The sequence below is a fragment of the Lonchura striata genome, chromosome 11 (genome assembly GCF_046129695.1).
Source record: "Lonchura striata isolate bLonStr1 chromosome 11, bLonStr1.mat, whole genome shotgun sequence".
NCBI classification, from domain to species: domain Eukaryota; kingdom Metazoa; phylum Chordata; class Aves; order Passeriformes; family Estrildidae; genus Lonchura; species Lonchura striata.
The window spans coordinates 21585950-21605667 of NC_134613.1; the positions used below are offsets into that span (position 1 = coordinate 21585950).

At 45.7% G+C, this 19718-nt stretch overlaps 1 protein-coding gene across 2 annotated transcripts in view; it reads left to right on the top strand.

Moving 5' to 3' along the window:
* The first annotated feature begins 1896 nt into the window (after positions 1 to 1896).
* Positions 1897 to 19718, top strand: part of ALDH1A3 (aldehyde dehydrogenase 1 family member A3) — a 31371-nt gene continuing 13549 nt past the window's right edge. Inside the window, exons 1-6 of one of the 2 annotated variants that reach the window (XM_021552569.2) lie at positions 1897 to 2069; positions 5392 to 5496; positions 10937 to 11077; positions 13211 to 13340; positions 14572 to 14633; positions 17474 to 17602. In XM_021552569.2, the coding sequence (XP_021408244.1) occupies positions 1971 to 2069; positions 5392 to 5496; positions 10937 to 11077; positions 13211 to 13340; positions 14572 to 14633; positions 17474 to 17602 (666 nt within the window). In that variant the 5' untranslated portion in view covers positions 1897 to 1970. The remainder of the gene's footprint in view (positions 2070 to 5391; positions 5497 to 10936; positions 11078 to 13210; positions 13341 to 14571; positions 14634 to 17473; positions 17603 to 19718) is intronic. The other variant, XM_021552570.2, reaches the window with a different exon arrangement.

The following is a 19718-nucleotide window of genomic DNA, read 5'->3' on the forward strand; positions in this document are numbered from 1 at the left end:
TAATTTTCCCAGGAGTGTCTTGTATAAAATCTTCCTCATCAGAGATAAGAGACAAGGTCATTCCACATGAGACAACCCACTGGAATGACTCTTTAGACACCACTTGTTCTGGAACTTCTTATTCATCATTCTCCTCATCCTGATATTTTGTCCTCTAATTGCAAAAGGAATTTCCACTTCCACTGAGTGTTTCTGTGGGCAAGGTACAGACAGAAATGGATAAACTCCACTGGGACTAGGAATACGCTGGGATATGGCTAAGAGATTTCTTCTAGCTGGGGGTACATTTGATTTGTAGCTTTTATGGGAAATAGCAACTGGACAGTTAAAAATGGACAGCTTAGAAATAAGCATTTCTGCACCAATCACCATCAGATAGGTTTTCACCTGGGCAGAGGACTTCCAAAAACATTCTGCAATCCTGCAAGCTGCAGGCAGTGGGGGTAGTTTCCCTCCTGAATCAGCACTAAATCTACGCCACTGTGATATCACAGGCTATCTGCCTTTGGAAGCTCTGAGTATTTTTAAGCATTCTAACAGCAAAGCGCTGACTATTGCTGGGGATTACAGATTCTGCAGAACATTTTGGAAGATAACTTCTGGCATCTTGCCACTTGTTATATGGAAAATATGTTATATTATCTTCCATGTGTGTGGGGGTGTGAGGGTGCTCTGAGTGTCCTGGCCCTCAGCCTGCAAAGACTTACACATATTTTATGCAGAATAAAGTTAAGCAATACATAATGAACTTGTTCAGGCTCAGAGCCTAGTTCTGTCACTTAAGACATGTTCCATATCCTTTAAGACTTCTCGAAAGACAGCATCTTTCTCGACACTCCAAGTACACTACTATGAGCACCATGCTGGAGGTTGGCTGAGTATTTCCACCCCAGTGGGACACGAATATGCTGTTATCAGTGTAGGACTTTCCAGTGGAAGGGTCTGGTCCTGCCCCAGCCGGCTGGAGTCCTTTGACTGGGATAGTCAGACTGGGATGGGCAAACTGGTCCCAGACTCCTGCACACACACAGGAATGTGGAGCAGCTGCTGTCAGATGCACAGCACACATTTGATGTCATGTTCTTCTCTTACTATCAGTCCTGGAAAGATCTCCAGAGGCACTGAGTGAAGGATGAGGCATAGGTAAGGATGTCAGAACACCAGGAATAGCAGAAAAAGGCCCTTATTGCTGGGAGACAGTGGTGTTACTCCCATGGAAACCCTTGCAAGAGTCCTCCCATTAATGACATCTGGGTGGGTTTGGGTGAGATGCAGAGGCACAAGGCAGCAGAGGGCACATCCTCCCACGCCCACTCCAGTGCCACCCTTTGGCCAGGGTGGCTGCTCTACTCCCCAGAGCCCATCTGGGCACACCCTGCTCCCCTCCCTCACTGCCCCCGGCTGCGGGGAGCCCATGGGGAGCCCTGCGGAGTCCTGTGGGCAGCAATGTCAGATCCCTGCCTGGAGCTCTGAGGGAGCCCTGCACGAGCACTGAGGGGAGCACTGCGGGGACACCACGGCGAGCCCCGAGCGAGCAATGTCCGAGCCCTTTGGGGAGCCCTGAGGGACTGTGTGGGACCCCTGAGGGGAACCCGGTGGGAGCCCTTTGGGATTCTGTGGACAGCCCTGCGGGGAACAGTTAATAGCCTGAGGAGAATCCCTTGAGACATTGAGTAGAATCCCTTGCAACCCCGTGGAGAGCCCTTTGGGATGCTGAGGGGTGTCCTTTGGGATCCTGCGAGCCGCCCTTGTGAGCCCTGTGGGGACAGCGGGCGGGAGCGCTGTGGGGACCCCGCGGCGCCGCCCGTCACCTGCGGCCGCGCGAGGGGCCGGGGCGGGGCGCGGGGCGGGGCCGGCGCGCGGGGCGGGGGCGGCGGCCAATGGGGGCGGGCGGGCGGCTCGCGCGGCGCTCTTAAGGCGGCGCGGGCGCTGTCAGCGGGCAGAAGGCGCGCGGGCTCGACGGCGGGGCCATGGCAGCCCTCAACGGCGCCGTGGAGAACGGGCAGCCCGACAGGAAAGTGCCCCCGCTGCCGCGGCCCCTGCGCAGCCTGGAGGTGAAATACACCAAGGTGAGCCTGCCAGGCATGGGGCGCTGGGCGGCGGGTGGGCTTCGCCGTGGTGTCGCTGATGTATTTGGTGGAGTCAGGGTGGTGGTGAGATGTTATATTTTTAATACAAAATTTTCGCCCTCAGTGGTTTTTTTTCTTAGCTTCTTTTGTTCCTTCTGCTGTCTGAGATAGTAGGTTTATGGGGGGTTGAGGTTGAGCAAGGAGATGACAGTGGCGTTTCTAATGGAGCAGCACTTGTCCCAGTCCATAATGCCCAAAACCTACCTTTTTCTTTTTAATCAAATAACTCCGCCAAAGCTGTTGCTCTGCCCTAGGTGCCCTGGGCTCCTCTCCCTGCTGTGGTGCCTGACACCATCTTCCCCTCCTAACCCATCCATGAACGCCTCCAGCTCCCGGCTGGCGCTCAGCACAATCCGATTTGGATGGGGTGAGCCTGGGCAGGGCGAGGAAGGCTTTATCCCTCAGAGCCGCTTCTGGGTTGTGTTCAAGCGTCCTTGACCCACAGCTCCCCTGCGGGGAGGTGGCTTGGTGCCAGTGGTGGGTTTGGGTGGTGTCCGGCAGGACTGGGCCTTGGGAAAGGCTCTGCCGTGGCACTGGAGCCATCCTGCAGCTCCACGAGAGGAGCAGCGCTCGTGTTGGTGGCTCTTGGTCCCAACTCCATGGCGTCCCCACGGGATGAGGAGTCGGGCACTGAGCCCACACAAACCCTCACCTCTCCATTGAGTTTCCCTTTAAACAGTCGCTCCTGACCTTTTGGTATAAACCAAAGGCTCCTAAGCTTCATATCGCTGTCCCTCAGAGGTGGGGCTGGCTTGGAGCAGAGCAGGGCTGCAGAAATCCCTGCTCCCAGTGCAGCTGTAGCTCTGCGATCGCCGAGTCGCTTTTTGTTCCACAACAGCCTGACCCGCTGCCTTGCACGGTGGGGAGAGCGTCCCGGCTGGTTACTGCCGAGGAGCCTTGGCTGCTATAATTTCAACTTTGTGCCTGGACTAAAAGAGCTGGAGGGGCTGAATGAGTGTGTTGCTGTTGCATTCTTGTGTTAAGTATTGAGAAAAAACAAAATTTGAAGCTTATTCCCTTGTAGCAAAAAGGAGTGAACAGCGATAGCTTATCCGGCGAAGTGTTGATTTGAATTATGCATCCAAAGTACTGAAACAGACTAGCAATTAGGAGCAATCAGTGGGCTAGATTAATTTTTTAACATCCAAAATTTATCTACTCTTTATTTGTCAGATAGCAGTAAATTGGATCTGCAGCTGCTGATTGCAGAATGGCGTAATGCTGCGCAAACAGCTCTTTCCTGCGTCCAAAATGGACACGGCCATTTGAGTTCTTCTTAAACATCTAAATGTTCTGGTTTTTGTTATTTTTATTGTTGTGAACACTTTTAAACACTCCTTAGGGATCTTATCCTGCAGCCGTGTATGTTTTCAAACACACAGTTTATGCTCCACAGTTTTGCCAGAGACTGTGAGCACTAAACGAGTCAAGGTAGAATCCTTAAAGTGGAAACCAACATAAATTAAAAGTGTGAGTATGATGTTTGATCTGATGCTCCCAGTGCATCTGAGAAAATAATGAGCAGCAGTCAATTTTCATAAAACTGTGAGGGGTTTTGTGCAAGCTCCGAGTTTCACCAGATGTTTACAGCTGACAGCATGCTTCCTTCTGCTTAGAGGAGATTTTTATTTTTGGTTCTACCAGTTATGGGGCTGGGGGACAGGCAAAGTCTTTCAACAAAGATCTTTCTTATAGAGCAGCTTAGTGCTTGTCATGGATGTGTGATGGAAGTGATCTGTCCACAATTCCTTGTCTCAAATTCTGGCTATGAAGCATGAACTGGGGATATACTGTTCAATTTGATTTCAACTCCTGGCACCAAGGACTCGTGATGTGTGGTGGATTCTCAGAATGATGGTAGTGTATATGTTACATTTAAAACAGCCTGATCCTGTCACTCTTGTGTTTTACTGCTTGGTAGGAACATCACTTTCCCACAGAATTAATGTTGAATGCAAAGGAAAAATCAGTATTCTTCTCCAGCCCTTAGTTTGTGAGCATATACCTGATACTTTAATTTTATGGTTCCTGTCATATTTCCCACATTTATAATGCAACTTTTCTTCATTAGGGAAATAAAGAAAAGCTGAGGTTAAAATGTGTAAATGTTAAAATGTAGCACTTGGATAACAGAGTAGTTTGGGAGCACTCATATCCTAAACTGGAGTTAATATTTCTAACGTTGTATCTTTTCTTTTGACTTCGCTTGGCAACATTTTTTTGTGAAATTTTCTTTTTCTCAGCCTGTGTGAAACAGGTGGGTCCAGCAGTGCAGCTTCTACACCAATTATACTTTGGATACTTTATGCAGTAATAATAAGAAAAATTCCTTTCAGGAAAAACTGCCCAAGGAAAGAAAACTATGACCCAAAGCAGTGGGAATTCCGAATGTAAGAGATGCAACATTAATCTCCTGGTGGTGTGTAGAGACTCATAAACAAGATTGCAAATGTGGATGGCTTCCAAATAAAAGTACTAGCTTGCAGCCACTAGCAGGCTACTAATAAAGATTACTTCATCTAATCTTATTTAAAGTATATTTATAAAATATAACACTGCCAAGTCAGATCACAGCGTGGATAAGATGCATGTTGAATCAATTAATTGTATATAGGTATTCATGTTCTGTTTACAGTGAGTAACAACACTCCAGTATTTAATGCATTTTCAGTTACGCAATGCTGGGACTGTTTGTTCTTGCTCTGGAAATGCAATATTTTGAAACACTTAAATCTTGTCACAGATGACTCTAAGTGACGTGGGAGGCTTGATCTGGCCTGTGACGAGGCATGGTGGGGTAGAACCGAGCCAGAGCCTCCTCCTGTGGACACTGCTGGAGGGGGATCAAGCTGTGGAGGTAGCCCAGGGCAGGGCACCAACGGCCAAATAATAATTGTACAGCAACATGTAACAAGGGGCTCCTTCTGCCTCAACTATACAAGTTTCTCTTGGTGTCTGCTTGCTGTTCCCATGGAGATGTATTTCAAAAACTGCCCGTTTCTCACTGCCAAATCCCAGTGCTGTTCTCTGTGGAACCTGTGCTCTGCCTTCCTCTGGCTCAAAACTAACTGGGTGCACAAAGTTTGGAGAAATGCTTCTGTATTGCCAGCAGTGTCCCTTGGAGAGAGACTGAGCACACTTGACTCTGCCATGGATGGAAGCTGAAGAGACTCTGGACCTTTGAGGTGCACTTGTGGGTTTTTTTTGTCTATATCAGTTTTTCTTTCTCCTGCCCATCCCACTCCCCTTGCTCTCTCTTCAGATATTTATTAACAATGAATGGCACGAGTCTACAAGTGGAAAGAAGTTCCCCACCTACAACCCTTCAACGCTGCAAAAAATTTGTGACATTGAGGAAGGAGATAAGGTAAGTGTTGTTGGACAAGCAGTGCAAAAGACATTTTCCAGGGGATTTCTTTTTGTAGGGAAGCACATAAAGGAAAAGCTGGCTTTTAACAACAACGTCCATCTGGCCAGCCTGAGCTGGAGGTCTGGGACACTGGATGTGCTGCTCAAGAAGTACATGGGCTGGGTGGCATCAATCCTGGCCAGCTTGTCAGAAGCACTTTCCCTGGTAGGAACTGGCTGCTGAACACTGTCAGAGGAATGAGGATGAGCATCATTCTTGTGCCACAGACTGGAAGGAAGTAGCCAGCCTGAGGAAATAGCAATGATGGTGTGTGCTCACCCCGAAAGGATTTGGGCTCTGTGTTGGGGGTGGTTTATACCCCAGCTGCAGGGCAGCCTGTTGGAGACACTGAACTGAAACTCCCCATTTTTAAACACAAATAACATGAGTGCTTGGGGGAATTTATGCTCGGTCATACAAACATTGACCACTTGCTGCTGGAGATGTGGTGCTGCTTTTCCAGCTGATATTGTGGGTTCTGGCCTCCTGCACAGATGTGGCAGCTCTCACTAAAACCAAACCAGTATCTCAAGAGCTTTAGTAGTCCCTGGCTGGCCCTGGTGTGCTGCAGAGTAACCTGAGATGTAACTGCTTGGGTTTGGTAACAGCCTGAGGTGAGGAACATATGACACTTTTTTTGTCCAAAACAGCTCATCGTGTATGGGCCAACTGGTCTGACCTATGGAAAAGAGCTGGGCCAACATCTGGCTTTGTGCAGGAAGTCATGGGAAGGTGATTCACAGCTGCTGGCCTGTGCCAGGGCTTTGGTAGCTCGTTGCTGTGGGCAGTAAGTGATGGGCAGCGTGGCCATTTCTGCCTGCACTTACATCTTTTTCATAATATTTAAGCTTGTCCAGTGCTTGTGAGGCAGCCTCCAAGACTTACTGCCACTGGGGATCTGTGCATCCGTGGGGCAATTACACATTGAGGCAGAACCAAACATTATGTGTCATTTCTTTATCCTGACTGGGTAGGACACAACTGTGTTTAATTGCAGTGGCATGTAAACAGTGGAATTGAAGCTGACTCTGATGCAACTGTATTTTGATAGGCAGAAACCATGACGTTGTTATTGTTCCCTGAGCTAAGTGTCTCCTCAATCAGCTGTAGAGTATTACATGAGCAGTTTGTGCCTGCTTCTCAGTGTTGGCTAAAAAAAATTGTTATACAGAACTAACAGGCCAGTTTTGCCTCCTTGAGATTTGTCCCTGTCTGAGTTCAGCTTCTGGCTTGCAGGAAGTGGAGCTTTTCCAGTCAGTGGAGCTCTCTTCCCCTGAATCCTCAGTATAGGTGATTGATTTCTTAGTGAAAATTGCAGCCAAAAATGTAAGCTAGCTGTGCTTTGGGTGCTGAAAGCCTCTTCTGTACATCTCATCTTTTAAAACAATATTTTGCTCTGACTAGATTTTTCCAGGACAGTGAGTGGGGATTAGACCTGGATCTGGATTAAAGAGTGATGTGTGATAACCATCCCCAAATAGCTGTTTGCCTTCTGGTGACACTTGACCATGTCCTACTCTCTTCTGGCAAACTGAGGTCCCTGAGGCTTCCCTTGCTCTGGTTCATCCCCTCGTGGGGTTGTACCTCCAGTCTGCTGGAGTCACCACAGGAATTGGTGAGGTGTGTGAGCTGTGTTCAGTGGTGCTTTCCAGTGCCTTGTCCCCATGTGCCACTGTACTTGCTGTGCTGGCCAGTGCCACTGCAGGGGTGGCAGCTCCTGCTACTGGCTTCAGCTGTGCTCTGCCAATGTTTGGTTTTGCCTTCACAGCAGGCTGGGAGCAAAACTCCCCTTCCCAAACCCTGAACAGAAACCTGCCCTTCCCTGGCCATGCAGAGTGTTTTGCTTAGGCTGCACGTGAGGGGTGGAAATTTGGCAGCTGATATCTCAGTGATGATAGCTTAGTCTGGTGCTGAAACTTGGCCAATTCTTTATAAGCCTAGAAGCAAAGGTTTTGTTGTCTATTCTTTAGTTACAGAATTGTCCTTGATGGGACAGTTGAGGGATAAAGAAAAGTCTGTGTGGAAAAAGACACCCTGAAAATAAAATGGTGGATATTTCCACTGGATGCTGGAATATACCTCACAAATAAAAGCTTAGTGTCCAACTGCTTGCCAGGCTGATAATACAAAAAAGAGTAACTCTGGTGCTGTCCCTAACACTTGGGGACAGGCTTTTTCCTTCTAGCAGCTTCCTGATGTCCATCAGGAACAGGGGAAAAGTGCTCCTTCCTCAAAGGAGTGCCCAGCTCAGTTGCCTCAGAGCATTGGCTTCAGGTCCACAGCTGTGACTGTCAAGTTTCTGTCATGATCATTTCTAAACAGTTCAATCTCATGTGGATCTTTGAAGGGTTGTGAGAAGGATTTGTTCAGCCTGTCCCCTTCAGATTGTAGTGGCAGACTGAGGTAAGACCACAGCAGACTTGCAATGCCCTCCATAACAATTTTGGACGTTTCAGGCTGTTAGGATGGTGTTTGTAGCTGTTTTAAATTCAAGTTTGGAACTTAAAGCAATTAAATCTGTGGACTGTTTGCAGGGGAGCAGGTCAGGGAACCTCTTGTAACTAAAAAACTGTGACATGCTCATGCCCTGTGTCAGAAGAGTGTCTTTCCAAAGATGTGCACAGGGGAGGCTTTTTGAAGAAGTCATTAGGTGAATTGAAGAAAGAGGGTCCCCAGTGGGTGTGCTGTACTCCTGGCATGTCTCCACACTTGGAGCACTCTGGGGCACCCTGAGATTGAAGCAGAGCAAGGCTTTTTTGCAGGTGTTTTCCCCACTCACAGAGCCAGTGGGGTGATGGTCTTCACTGTGCTCTGCAGCCTGCTGTTGGGGCAGGAGAGAGGAAAGGAGGATGGGAAAAAAAGGAGCAGCAATGAGCAGGCCTTGAGGTAGAGGAGGAAGATGGACAAGGCAGCTCAGAACAAAGAACAGTGTTCAGTTTGTTTGGGGGGAAGGTATGTGATTGTGTAACTGGGGGTTGTATCATAATTCAAACACCCCAGGTGGGTATGAAGGTTTGCAGGCATTTCCCAACACTGTAAAGACTTTGCAATCTTAATATTCTTGGTGGAGCTTTTTATGTAATGCTCATTAAATCTGTTATAGATCCGAGTGGAGCACCAGGATGCATGGATCTCCTCCTACTGTGGTTTTGTGCACCACAGGGTGTTCCTGGCACCCTGACAGTTCAGAGTCACTTTGTCACACCTTGTGCCTACCTATTGCAACATGCCTGCAATGAACATGCCATTCAGACTCCCCTAATGCCTAGTCATAACAGGATGGATTAAGAATGGCATTTCAGCCTTCCTGAAGGATTTCCTTGTTTTTGCTGGTCTCTCAGGCCTATTGAGGCTGTGCAGAAAGGCTCTCAGGACATCACTTGGTGCTGCTACCAGGAGGGTGTTTAGGGAAAGCTTGTTTGCCTGTGTGACAGTGACTGCATGCTCTAAACCACTATTTGTACCCAGAATGTCTGAGAAAGATGGTTGTCTTCATTTTTGTCTCTACAGGCACTGCAGCAGGGTTCGTGTGCTCCCATTTTTAGAGGTTGGGGAAGATTTGGGCATGCACTGAAATCCTCTTCCCACACAGTCATCTCACTCCTGTTCTGAGTGCCAGGGTGGAGGGAAGACCCTCGTACCAAGGGCATTGTGCCACTGCAGACCCAGTTCCCTGCACATCTGTGCTCCCAGCCTGGTTGCTGAACTAATTAATTGCTGTTAAGGAAAGGCTTGTTTAAACCTGACACACTTATGTTCCTTTGCCTGCTCTGTCACATAAAATATTGCCTTCTTTCAGTTTAAGCCTTCATTCCAGCAGGCAGGATGGGGGATACATGAGTGTGCAGTGGCTGGTGGTGCCTTCTGGCTTTTGTGATGTGCCAAGCTGAATCCAGATCAACTCCAGCAGAGTGAGCCATTCAAAGCCCTGTTGTGGCTGTGGGTGACGGGCCGGCCCCAGGTAGGACCTGCCTGTGTGTGCTCAGTGGCTCTGCACACCTCTGCCCCACCAGCAGCCCTTGCTGAACCAGAGCCATCCTTTGACAGCACAAGTTTCCTCCAATGGCTTCCCATCTGTGCTCTTCCAAAAGGATGGAATTCTTTTCCTGACAGTATAGGTCAGACTGTTTCAAAGCTGTGTGATCTCTTTGTAAAGAAATGGTGCCAAGTTTAATGTGAGGTGCCATTGCCTTGGGTGATGACTTGTAGTTTTGACCATGAAGGCAGCGTGTCTCCCTACAACATTTTTTCTTGATTGAGCACCACACATGCCCTCCCATGAGGGGGATGTGGCCAGACCTTGTTGGATCAGTGCAGAGGCTCATTACCTTTCCTCAAGTCTTGTCTGGATACAATTAGGAAAAGATGAGAGCAACTGGTGAAGTGCTGGGAGGAATGATCAAGGTCTGACTCCCTTCCCCCTTCCCCACCCTTTGGAGCCAGATATTGCAGTGAGGTGCACGTTCTCCATCAGCTGAAGTGATGCTTGGGCTGTGCCAGACCGTACATACAGCGGGAATCTGTCCAAAGCTTTATCAATGCTTGGGGTACAGCCTTGGCCTTGTGGTTGTTGGTGGCAGTGTTCCCATAGATTCCATTGGATTCCTTGGCTTCACTTTTTTAATCAATGTATGCAAGGTGGTGGGAGGAGTCCAGGTCTTACCATGGCCAGAGCAAATGAATAAAGCTCCAGGGGTGATGGTGTGAGAAGAGAGAAACTTTCTCCCCCTCTGGTTAGGAACTTTGTTAAGCAGAGTTGGATTTGGTCCAGAGGATGGTAAAGCTGTTGGGAGATGAAGGGACAATGGCACTCAGTGTGTGTAGGGGAAACATCTTTGTCAGAACACTGAACAGCAAAACCTTTCCCATCTGGTGGAAACGTTCTGGGAATGTGTTCTAGGCTCTAAGGGTGATTTTTTCAGTGTGTTAACTGCCTTGGCATGGGCTCCAGGGGAACTGGATGGTGGGATCTGAGCTGTAATTACTTCCCTGGGTAAAATCTTGATCTCATGGGGGATTTTCCTGCCCACACTTGTTTAGAGGAGGCTAATTCATGTAGGCCAGTGGCCTGTCATGATTCTTCATCCTCCCCCAGTGTCACATCCTGTATTGGCAGGAACACGATTCTGGATTATTTTATAAACAAGTCAGTTACATTAAATTACCCTTGAAAGACCCAATTGGTATTCAGACCTCAAGGTTGTTTATGAGCCCAGGCCAAACATAAAACATATTCCAGGCTTGAACTCAAATCCAGGAATGACATGAAAATGGTTTTGTTGGACAACTTGGTTTTGGCCACCACAGCACCAGCCAGGAAGCACCCTGGGGGGCACTCTGTGCCATTGTCCAGCTCCTTCCTTGTTACCTGAGGTTTTCTTGTGTGTGTGTTGTGTAGCCTGATGTGGATAATGCAGTGGAGGCAGCGAAGGCAGCGTTCCAGAGGGGCTCTCCGTGGAGACAGATGGATGCCCCAAGCAGAGGACGACTCCTGCACAAGCTGGCTGATCTCCTGGAGCGGGACAGAGTCATCCTGGCAGTGAGTACTGGGAGCAGTGATAAGCCAGCAACAGTTGGCTCACAACTCTGCTTCATCCCTCTGGTGTATCCATATCTACCTAATATTTTTCTTTTCCCTCTCTTCATGAAGGGCAGAAGACTCCATACAGGAGTCATGGCTTTGTTCCTTTTCTGCAGGATTTTAGGCAGAACTGTAGGCTGTCAGTTCTACATAGCTGACTTTTGCAGAACTTTAGCTAGTTATTGAAGTGATTAAATATATTAATACTTAAATTTTCAAAGCAATATTTTTTGTTTTAACATTGATGTTTATAGCTGTCTCCCAGCTCTTATTTAGAAAAATACACCCAAACAACCAAATCATATCAAACCACCACAACTGACTCATTCTTTATTACAAAAATGCAGGTGTATTTGACTTCTGTGCAAATTCCTTCCCTTAAAATGGAGGGTGGGGAAGAGAATCTTTCTCTTGCTGGATATCATCCAAAGTTTAAAATGTGTATAAGTGGGAACTGTTTCTTTCCCTATTGAATGTTCTGGCTCAGGAAAATCTCTTTATATCTGTGAAGCTGTGTTAACTTGGACTTTTGCACTGAAGAACTGTTGCTAATGGCTTCATGATTCTGTCCTGGAGGAGTCCTGCTGGTGCAGAACAAAGGGATAAGAACCTGAGCTAAAGTGTTCTCAGTTGGTAGAAGCCTTGGGACTCTACAGCCTTGTACATCTTTCCAAATGCCACCCAGAGATCCTCAGCTTGGGGCTGCTGTCCATCCACACCTAAGCTCTTGGATCCCAGCACTCTCCAGTTCAGTGCTGCACTTTTACTTTCAGGGAAAGGCATTTATGACATTCCATGCTGTCAGATGTGCAGGTAACTGAGCCAGTGCCCTGCTGAGGTCAGTGGGAATTGACATCTGTGGGATGTGCTCAGGAGCCTGTACCTGTGTGACTGTTTTGAGCTGAGTCTCTTTCCCCAACACAGTGTCACTCAACCACATGACAGCTTTCAGTTTCAGCAGGGCAAAAACAAAACATTCCATTCTGAAGACAGTTCTGGGCAGCAAGTAAGAGAGAAGAAAAGAATACATATATGTGTGTGTGTGTGTGAATAAACTGTTTATTTTTTGCTCACTTTTTGATGTGACTTTGGAGCACCCCCCTTTTCCCTTAACCAGAAAACACTTCAAGCTTTCTACTGTCCTTCTCTCTGGGAGGGCTTGTTTGGCATTGCTGTTTGCACTGCAGAAAACCAGCCCTGGCTGTCCTGGCTGTGTGCTGAGCAATGACTTATAAAAATCAGTTGTTTTAGCAGACATTCAGTGGATAACAATTCTTGCCATTCCAAGAGGAATGTCTGTTCAAGTGCTGTTTGGACCCTAATGTCTGTGGAGCATGACAGGGTATGACTTCATGTGTAAACAAAGATGTTTCAATCTACCAAGGGATAGTACTTCCTTTATGGATGTGCTGGCCATTTGCACCAATATCCCATTTAATGACCTGAGCATGGAGAACAAAGCATTCCCTGAGCTAATGTCCAGAACAGTGTGAAGGACACAGGCTCAGCCTGGACTTTGTTTAGAGCTGATCAGCACCAGTGCAGCTTCAGTGGGGCAACTTCTGCCTTGCCCTGGGCTCAGCACAGATATGAGCCCAAAGGTTACCAGAACTCTGTAAAAAGTATGTTTATCATTGGACAAAAGAGGCTTTTCAGAGGTTGGGTTTAGGCTTATAAAGTAGAAAATTAAGATTTTTTTCTAATAGAGGGGAAGTAGCTCTGCCTGACTTCAGTGACACCATCTGGACTCCAGAACATCTGTGTTGGAAGGTCAGTTAGGGTGAAGTCATGATGCTCATATTGTTTCTGACCAGTGCCCCAGACCCCAGCCTGTATCCCACCCACACTCACCTGCTAGAGGCTTCTGGAAGGTGCCCCTGAACAAAGCAATTCCTGTACACATGAGAGTTACTGTGTCTGCTTTCCCTTCTGCATTATTTGTATTAACAAGCTCATTCTCTAAATATAATAAGAGGGAAGAACATTCTACGTCTTCAGAACAAGGCACAATAAAGCTGAGAAGAGGGTTTTTAAAAGCTCTTTTTTAAGAAAAGATTTCTCTGACATTGTTTGCAAATTGGTTTTTTTCAGACTCTGGAAACAATGGACACAGGAAAACCTTTTCTGCAGGCTTATTTCATTGACCTGGAGGGCTGTATAAAAACACTGCGGTACTATGCTGGATGGGCTGATAAAATTCAGGGCAGAACTATTCCAGTGGGTGAGTACCTTCAGACACATTTTCAGAGCTGGGATGGGATCAGGCTTGAGGGGGAAGGAGATCCATGGAAAGGCTGGCTTCTGAAAACCTGCAAAAATAGCCTGCACTTCCTTTCTATCTCAGGATGCATTTTAAGCAGATGTGTTTGAATATTGAAACTAATGGGAGAACGTAGTTAATGCCTGGATAGATCTCTGGAAAATAATGTGTGGGCTCTTCTGTTTCATTTTTAACAGAGAAGCTTTTGGTCAGAGCAGTCACACAGAGTGAACATTTTGGTCCAGGTATAAAAGTTCAAATATGGTTTTGGTGAGAACAATTAAGAGAATGGATGTCCTTGTGGCATGATGGGCAATATGGGGTATTTACAATTTGGCCTCTTTTGTCCCTGCATGTGGGTGATCACTGAGGCTGTGTGAAGGACAGACACTGCAGACAGAAATTAGTCACCAGAGGAAGGGCTCTGGAAGGCTGAGCTAGTTCAGCCTGTGCAGACAGCAAAGGCAGCATGTCAGTCATATAAACTGAGATTTGTCACCCTCATTCAGAGTGGTGTAAAGCTTTGCTTGTCTGGACACTGCTTGTTTGTTCTGATTTGAAATCACTTGTTTGTCCTGATTTGAATGCTCTTGCTCTCTGTCACATCTTCCCAAATGAAACTAGGTGTTCAGCAAGAATGAATTTGAAAGGCAAATGTTCTTCCTGCTTTCTCTTTGAAAAGTAACAGCAGTATTTTAAGGTGAATGGTACTACTTTAGTTCCAGAGTTTCATCTTTTTATGATTTCTTACCAGGAGTGTAATTCCTGTCACACTGAACAGGATTCCTGTATAAAATGGGTTTTAAAACTCTCTCCCTCGGGGAGACAAGTGCTTTGTGTTTTTCAGTAGGACACAGTCTGAACAAAACTTGTTTACTCTTCAGTGTGACAAAGAGTTATCCTCCCCTCAGCCTCAACACCGGGAGTTTGCAGAAGGAACTGAACCCTGGTTTTAAAAGGTTCCTGTGTGACTGTGAGTGGTGTTTGGCTTTCAAGCTGGGACAAGACCTGTACTCAGATCTTCATCTGACTGGGGTGTCCCAAAGGCATGAGTCAGGAGGAACAGACAGTGTTCTCTGTCTAACAGGGGTTTAGTTCTGTCCCCAACCTGTTTGTGTGCAGCTGCCTCGCACGCATTCTGTAAAATGAGGATTTTGACTGTTTTGTCCCCTTTTACTCTCTTGTCTTGCAGATGAAAATTTTGTCTGCTTCACCCGGCACGAGCCGATGGGTGTCTGTGGAGCCATAACTCCAGTAAGTGACAGTGCTGGTGCCCTGCATCTCCCACAGAACTGGAAATTCCTTGTGCACTCCATCCTACCCTGCAGCCATTTGCTGGCTGGCTTAGCACAGCTGTTCTGCAGGGAACTCCCATCTCAGTGGCCTGATGTAGTTTTGTGTTTTACCCCCATGCCAATTGCTCTTGGCAACAGAAGTGCTCTGCAGTGGAAGGGTGGGTCTCCTAATCAGATGCTCTGTTGCTCTCCGAGGCTGACACCAGTCACCAGAGACCAGTCAGAGCTCTGACTCTCACACTGCTGGGACAACCATCTCGTCATGAGGAGTGCTGGCTTTCTGCTGCCTCGTGCTGATGCATAGTTTTGGGTTTTAAATCATATCCATTATCAATTAATTATGTCTGGCTGCTTTCTGAGCTTTCTGGGATTAAATCTCACTGAATAGAGTTTTCTTTTCCTTGAGGTCTTATTCTCTGCTGAGGGGACGATGTGGCTAGCTCTTGGAATGCCTCCAGTGTTAGCATGTGTTGCTTGCTCTGTTTCAACAGACAGCCAGGAAGACTTTACAGCTCATGGGAGACAGATTTTGTTCCTGTCTGGTTGTAAAATGCTTTGAATGTGGTATCCTACAGTTTGTGAAGCAAATGGTGCTGTGTCAAGAGTCTCTGTTTGGGTACAGCACCAAGGCTGCCAGAGCTCAAGACTTATTTGGACAATGCTCTCAGACCTGTGGTGGGATCCTTGGTGCTGTCCTGTGTAGGTCCAGGAGTTGGAATTTGATGATCCCAGTGGATCCCTTTCAACTCAGGATGTTCTATGATTATATGGTACTTGGACCAGTAAGAGTTCATGAAGACTTTTGACCTTTGAGATAAGACTAAAGACTGAAAGAAATGCATGTGGGACATTGGATTTGCTGGACCCTGGGAATACCAGCTCTGGACCAGATCCCAGAGATGTCTGGGGAAATTCTGCTTTTTCCTTCAGCAGGACTCAATTTGTACCCCAGGTGATGAGAGGACATGGTCTCTTTGGCAGTGTTCAGGGTGAGGCAAAGCAGGTTATCAAACATTTCTCTTGGTGACTGCTCAGCTTTTCTGGCTGAGCAAGCAATGTGACTTCTGCTGAGCAGAATTTATGACTTAAGATCAAAATCTCAGGTTCCTCACACTGATCACCAGTTAAAAGGTATTTCCCTGTCACTGTCAGCCACCTTTGGCACTCAGCAGTGCTTTGGAAAATATCCCTTTAAAAGCCTACATGAGGGATGCTTTGGAAGGTCACTGTAGGGGACAGAGTGGGGCTTGTAAGATCTCAGGTTGACCCTAGACCAGCAATAAATACAACTGAAAGCACAGAAACAAATTTGACTTAAGATCAACGCTGTGTTTGTATAAAGAATGTTTGGGGTCAACAAAACCACATCTGTCTTCAGTTTATTTAGAACAAATCTTCTCCAATTTTTTTCTCAGTTCAATCTTGATAACACCAACAGCCTGTGGGTTTGTATTTCCTACTTGATTGAAAAAAGTTCTGGCTATGTTTTCCTATACCAATTAACAGGGCCTCCATTTCTCTTGTGGCTTGACTATATTTAAATAACATTATATTTTTATTTAGCTAGAGAAATTCTTAGGGAGTGCAGCATATGGCTGATTTTTATCCCAAGGTGATATCGTGAGGCATCCCTGGAGTCCTGTACTGTTACTTTCACCAGCCACTCTGCAGCAGAAAGCTCCTAATGGAGCTATTTCATGCTCTGAAACTGTAGAAAGTAGTGTAGGTGTAAATGGCTCAAGCTGCCAGGCCTCCAAGAAAACTTAGGAGAAAAAGACAAATGGGCAAATTATGGGATGTGGCCATTGGAGAAGATCACTGAAATGGAACAGGTCTGGGGAAATGGGTGAAGCAAGTTGAAGATAACACTGGAGACCAAATTCTGCTTTGTCTCAGGGTTAGAATAGAACTCATGGCTCAAAAGCTACACTGCTAATTTATTTGTAAGTGTGAATTTGTGGATTCCTGACATACTTGGCTTCTTTGCTGATAGCTGAAGGGCCTTGGCTTGAGTTTTGACAAGAAGTCCCCTTGCTGTTGGCCTGCTTCCATCATCCCTGAAGCAGCATTAATTATTTTTAATGAAAAAATCTTTTCTGCTGCCAAATGACCTTTCTGAGATTCAAAGTGAGCTAGATTTTCCACTTCTTGCTTAGATTACAAGATCCCCAAATATACATGACCATGAAAGAGATTAGCACAGAGAAAACTGATGTGGACTGGTTCCTAATTCCAAATTAGAAAAGGAATTGGAAAGGAACAATTTACAATATGAAGGGAGTATGAGACCTCCCCTAGATTTCCATGACTGAACAACTCACTGCAGCTTCCTATTTATAAACTGGAACTGAATGATGTTATATAACTCCTAACTACTCAGCTAGTGCTTAACAGAGAAAAAAAGGTTTTTTTCAATGAGTAGTTGCATTCTGTAATTCCCCACATACAGATGCTGTACAGAAGTGATGTATCAGGAAACTGCCTCCAACACAGTATCTGTAAAGAGCCAAAATCCTACACAAAATGTGATCAAACTTCTTGAAAGAATGAGGTCACATCGTGCAGAAGGTTGTCCAGCTTACAGGATTAATGTAAGGACTGCCAGCAATGTCAGGGATCTCAGGGGGAAATCAAGGAAGTTGTTATTCCTTAGCCCAAGCAAACACAGTATTATAAACAGACGCTCCTCTTTGTGGCTTTCCTCCCAGTTCCTTTCCTGCCTGAGCTGGAAAAAGGCTGCATGGAAGTGAGTAGGTGACTGTGGCAGGCTGATCTGACCAGTGACTTGTGTTCTTGCAGTGGAACTTCCCCCTGCTGATGCTGGTTTGGAAGATGGCACCAGCTCTGTGCTGTGGAAACACTCTGGTGGTTAAGCCAGCTGAGCAAACTCCGCTCACGTCGCTCTACATTGGCTCTCTGATCAAGGAGGTGAGGAGATCTCAACAGCCCCTCGAGGTTCTGCTCTCTTAAGGTCATAAGCAAGGCTGTGTTTTGAATTGGCTGTCCAGATTTTTAGGTTTTAAAGAGTCTGAGCATAACAAACAGACTTCCAGCTTTAATGGGCTCACAAAAGAAAGTGAGAACAACCTCTGTCTTCAGTCTTTTTTTACAAAGGCCTTTGTGATTGGCTGGGAGGTGGCAAACATCACAAAACCTGTGCATTTTTCTCAGGAAGCTGCAGAGAGAAAAAAAGATGCTTTTCTTCCCCTACCTTGTCTTCCCCTCTCCCAAATGAGGGAAAGACAAAAGCTCAGTTTTATTAGACAATGGAACAAAAAAAGAATGTGATTAGACAGCCATGTTGTTTGTTGTTTTTAAGTGGGATAATTCAACCAAGACAGAGTGCCCTGGAAAACAATTCCTTGTAATTTCTGTGGTTCATAGAACAATTTAGTTGTGTCTAGCCTGTAAAGTCAACTGAAATAAAAGCAAGATGATAGATTGGGATTTTAAAATGCTGGTTTAGGGCTTGTCAGGTAGGATCTTGTGTGCCAGCAGGTCTGTTAATTGTACAGAGTAGGTGGGAAGGGCACAGAACCTTCCAGCACTGCTCAATACATCAGCTTCCTATAGCTATGGGTGTGACTGACTGAGGAAAACTAAAGGAGTTGTAGATTGGACTTTTCCCTCTCAGTCTGTTTGTTAGGCTCAGTCAAATGATGATTTTGTCCTTTCTTGGCTTAGCCTGGAAGAAAACAAAGATATGTTGATAATTGACACTTAGGGCTCTTCCATCAGGAAAGGAAGTGGAAAAATAATACCAGTTAAGTATCTCCTACAGTTACTTGGCTTAATGAGATTACACAAGATGAGTGAGTGAGCACAGGGTGCAATTGTCATGACTTCTAGTGAGCCCTGCCACACCACTGCTGTTTTTGACTCTGGCATAGCATTCCCCACAAAAAACCACCATTCAATTTTTTCAGCTCAAATTCTAATGTTGCTGTTGTCCTTCAAGGCAGAAGTGTAATTAGTGCACAATGATTTTATTTGAAGATGCTCCTTTCTCTGCCCAAAATTAGCTAAATTCTTTTAAGTTTTTAAGAAAAATGTGTTAAGTTTTTTTGTTTTCATCTTTAAAAGGATGTAGAAGATGTTACCACACACACAAAGCTATGTGTTACGTTCAATGAAATAATTTTTGGCCAACCAAAAATACTTGGCTTTCATTTTTGCTGAAAAACAGAAAAAAAAATTTGGCTCAGGGTATTCTGAACCAATTTTTTACTTCCTTGTGGCTTTGCTGCTGACTCCAAACATCATTACTTGCACAGTTTGATGTGCAGTATTTGCTTGAAAACTCATTAGCCAAGATGCAAACTCCATTAAATGCATTTTTGTCATTGTCACATCCATAGAAGAAATGAGACTGCCCTTCCAATTTATGAAAAGAAAAAATGGGGAGAAAAAGTCTTGTGAGGATAATTTTTTTGCAGACAGTACATAAACAATTGCTTTCTTTTTTTTTCTCTATTAAAAAGTGGCATTTATTGAGATTTTGTATTAAAAAGTCATTGGAAATGAAGCAAATGTGTTATATTCTGGACCTTCATCATTGGAAATTGCAGGGAAAACAACTTTGTGCTATGAGTAGTAAGGGAAGGCTAACCTAGAAGAGCAATAATCCTTGAAACTCTTGTTTCAGAAAGTAAAACCAAACCAAGTCCCTCAGTTCTTCTTGTACTAGAATTTCACCTGAAGTTTTGCCATTTGTCTATTTTGGCAAAATTACTAGTTGGCAAATCTAGGTTGTAAATGTGGTGGAAACTTGCATAAGTCTTGTTACCATCTGCTTTTGTACTCCTGTTTTATTAGCCCCATCATCTAGTGAGGTTTTACTGACTTCTTAATCCCTCTGGTCCCTGAAGAACCACAAATGTCAACCTTTGTTCAAAACAAACTTCCATTCATTTACCCTTTGGCTGCAGCTGCACTGCAGTAGCTGGGGGCCAAGTTTGGCCAAAAGACTCACTCTCTTTTGACTTGAAACTAGGACTTCTCCAAGAATTCTTACTGAAACTTGGCATTTCCTAAGCATGGCTGT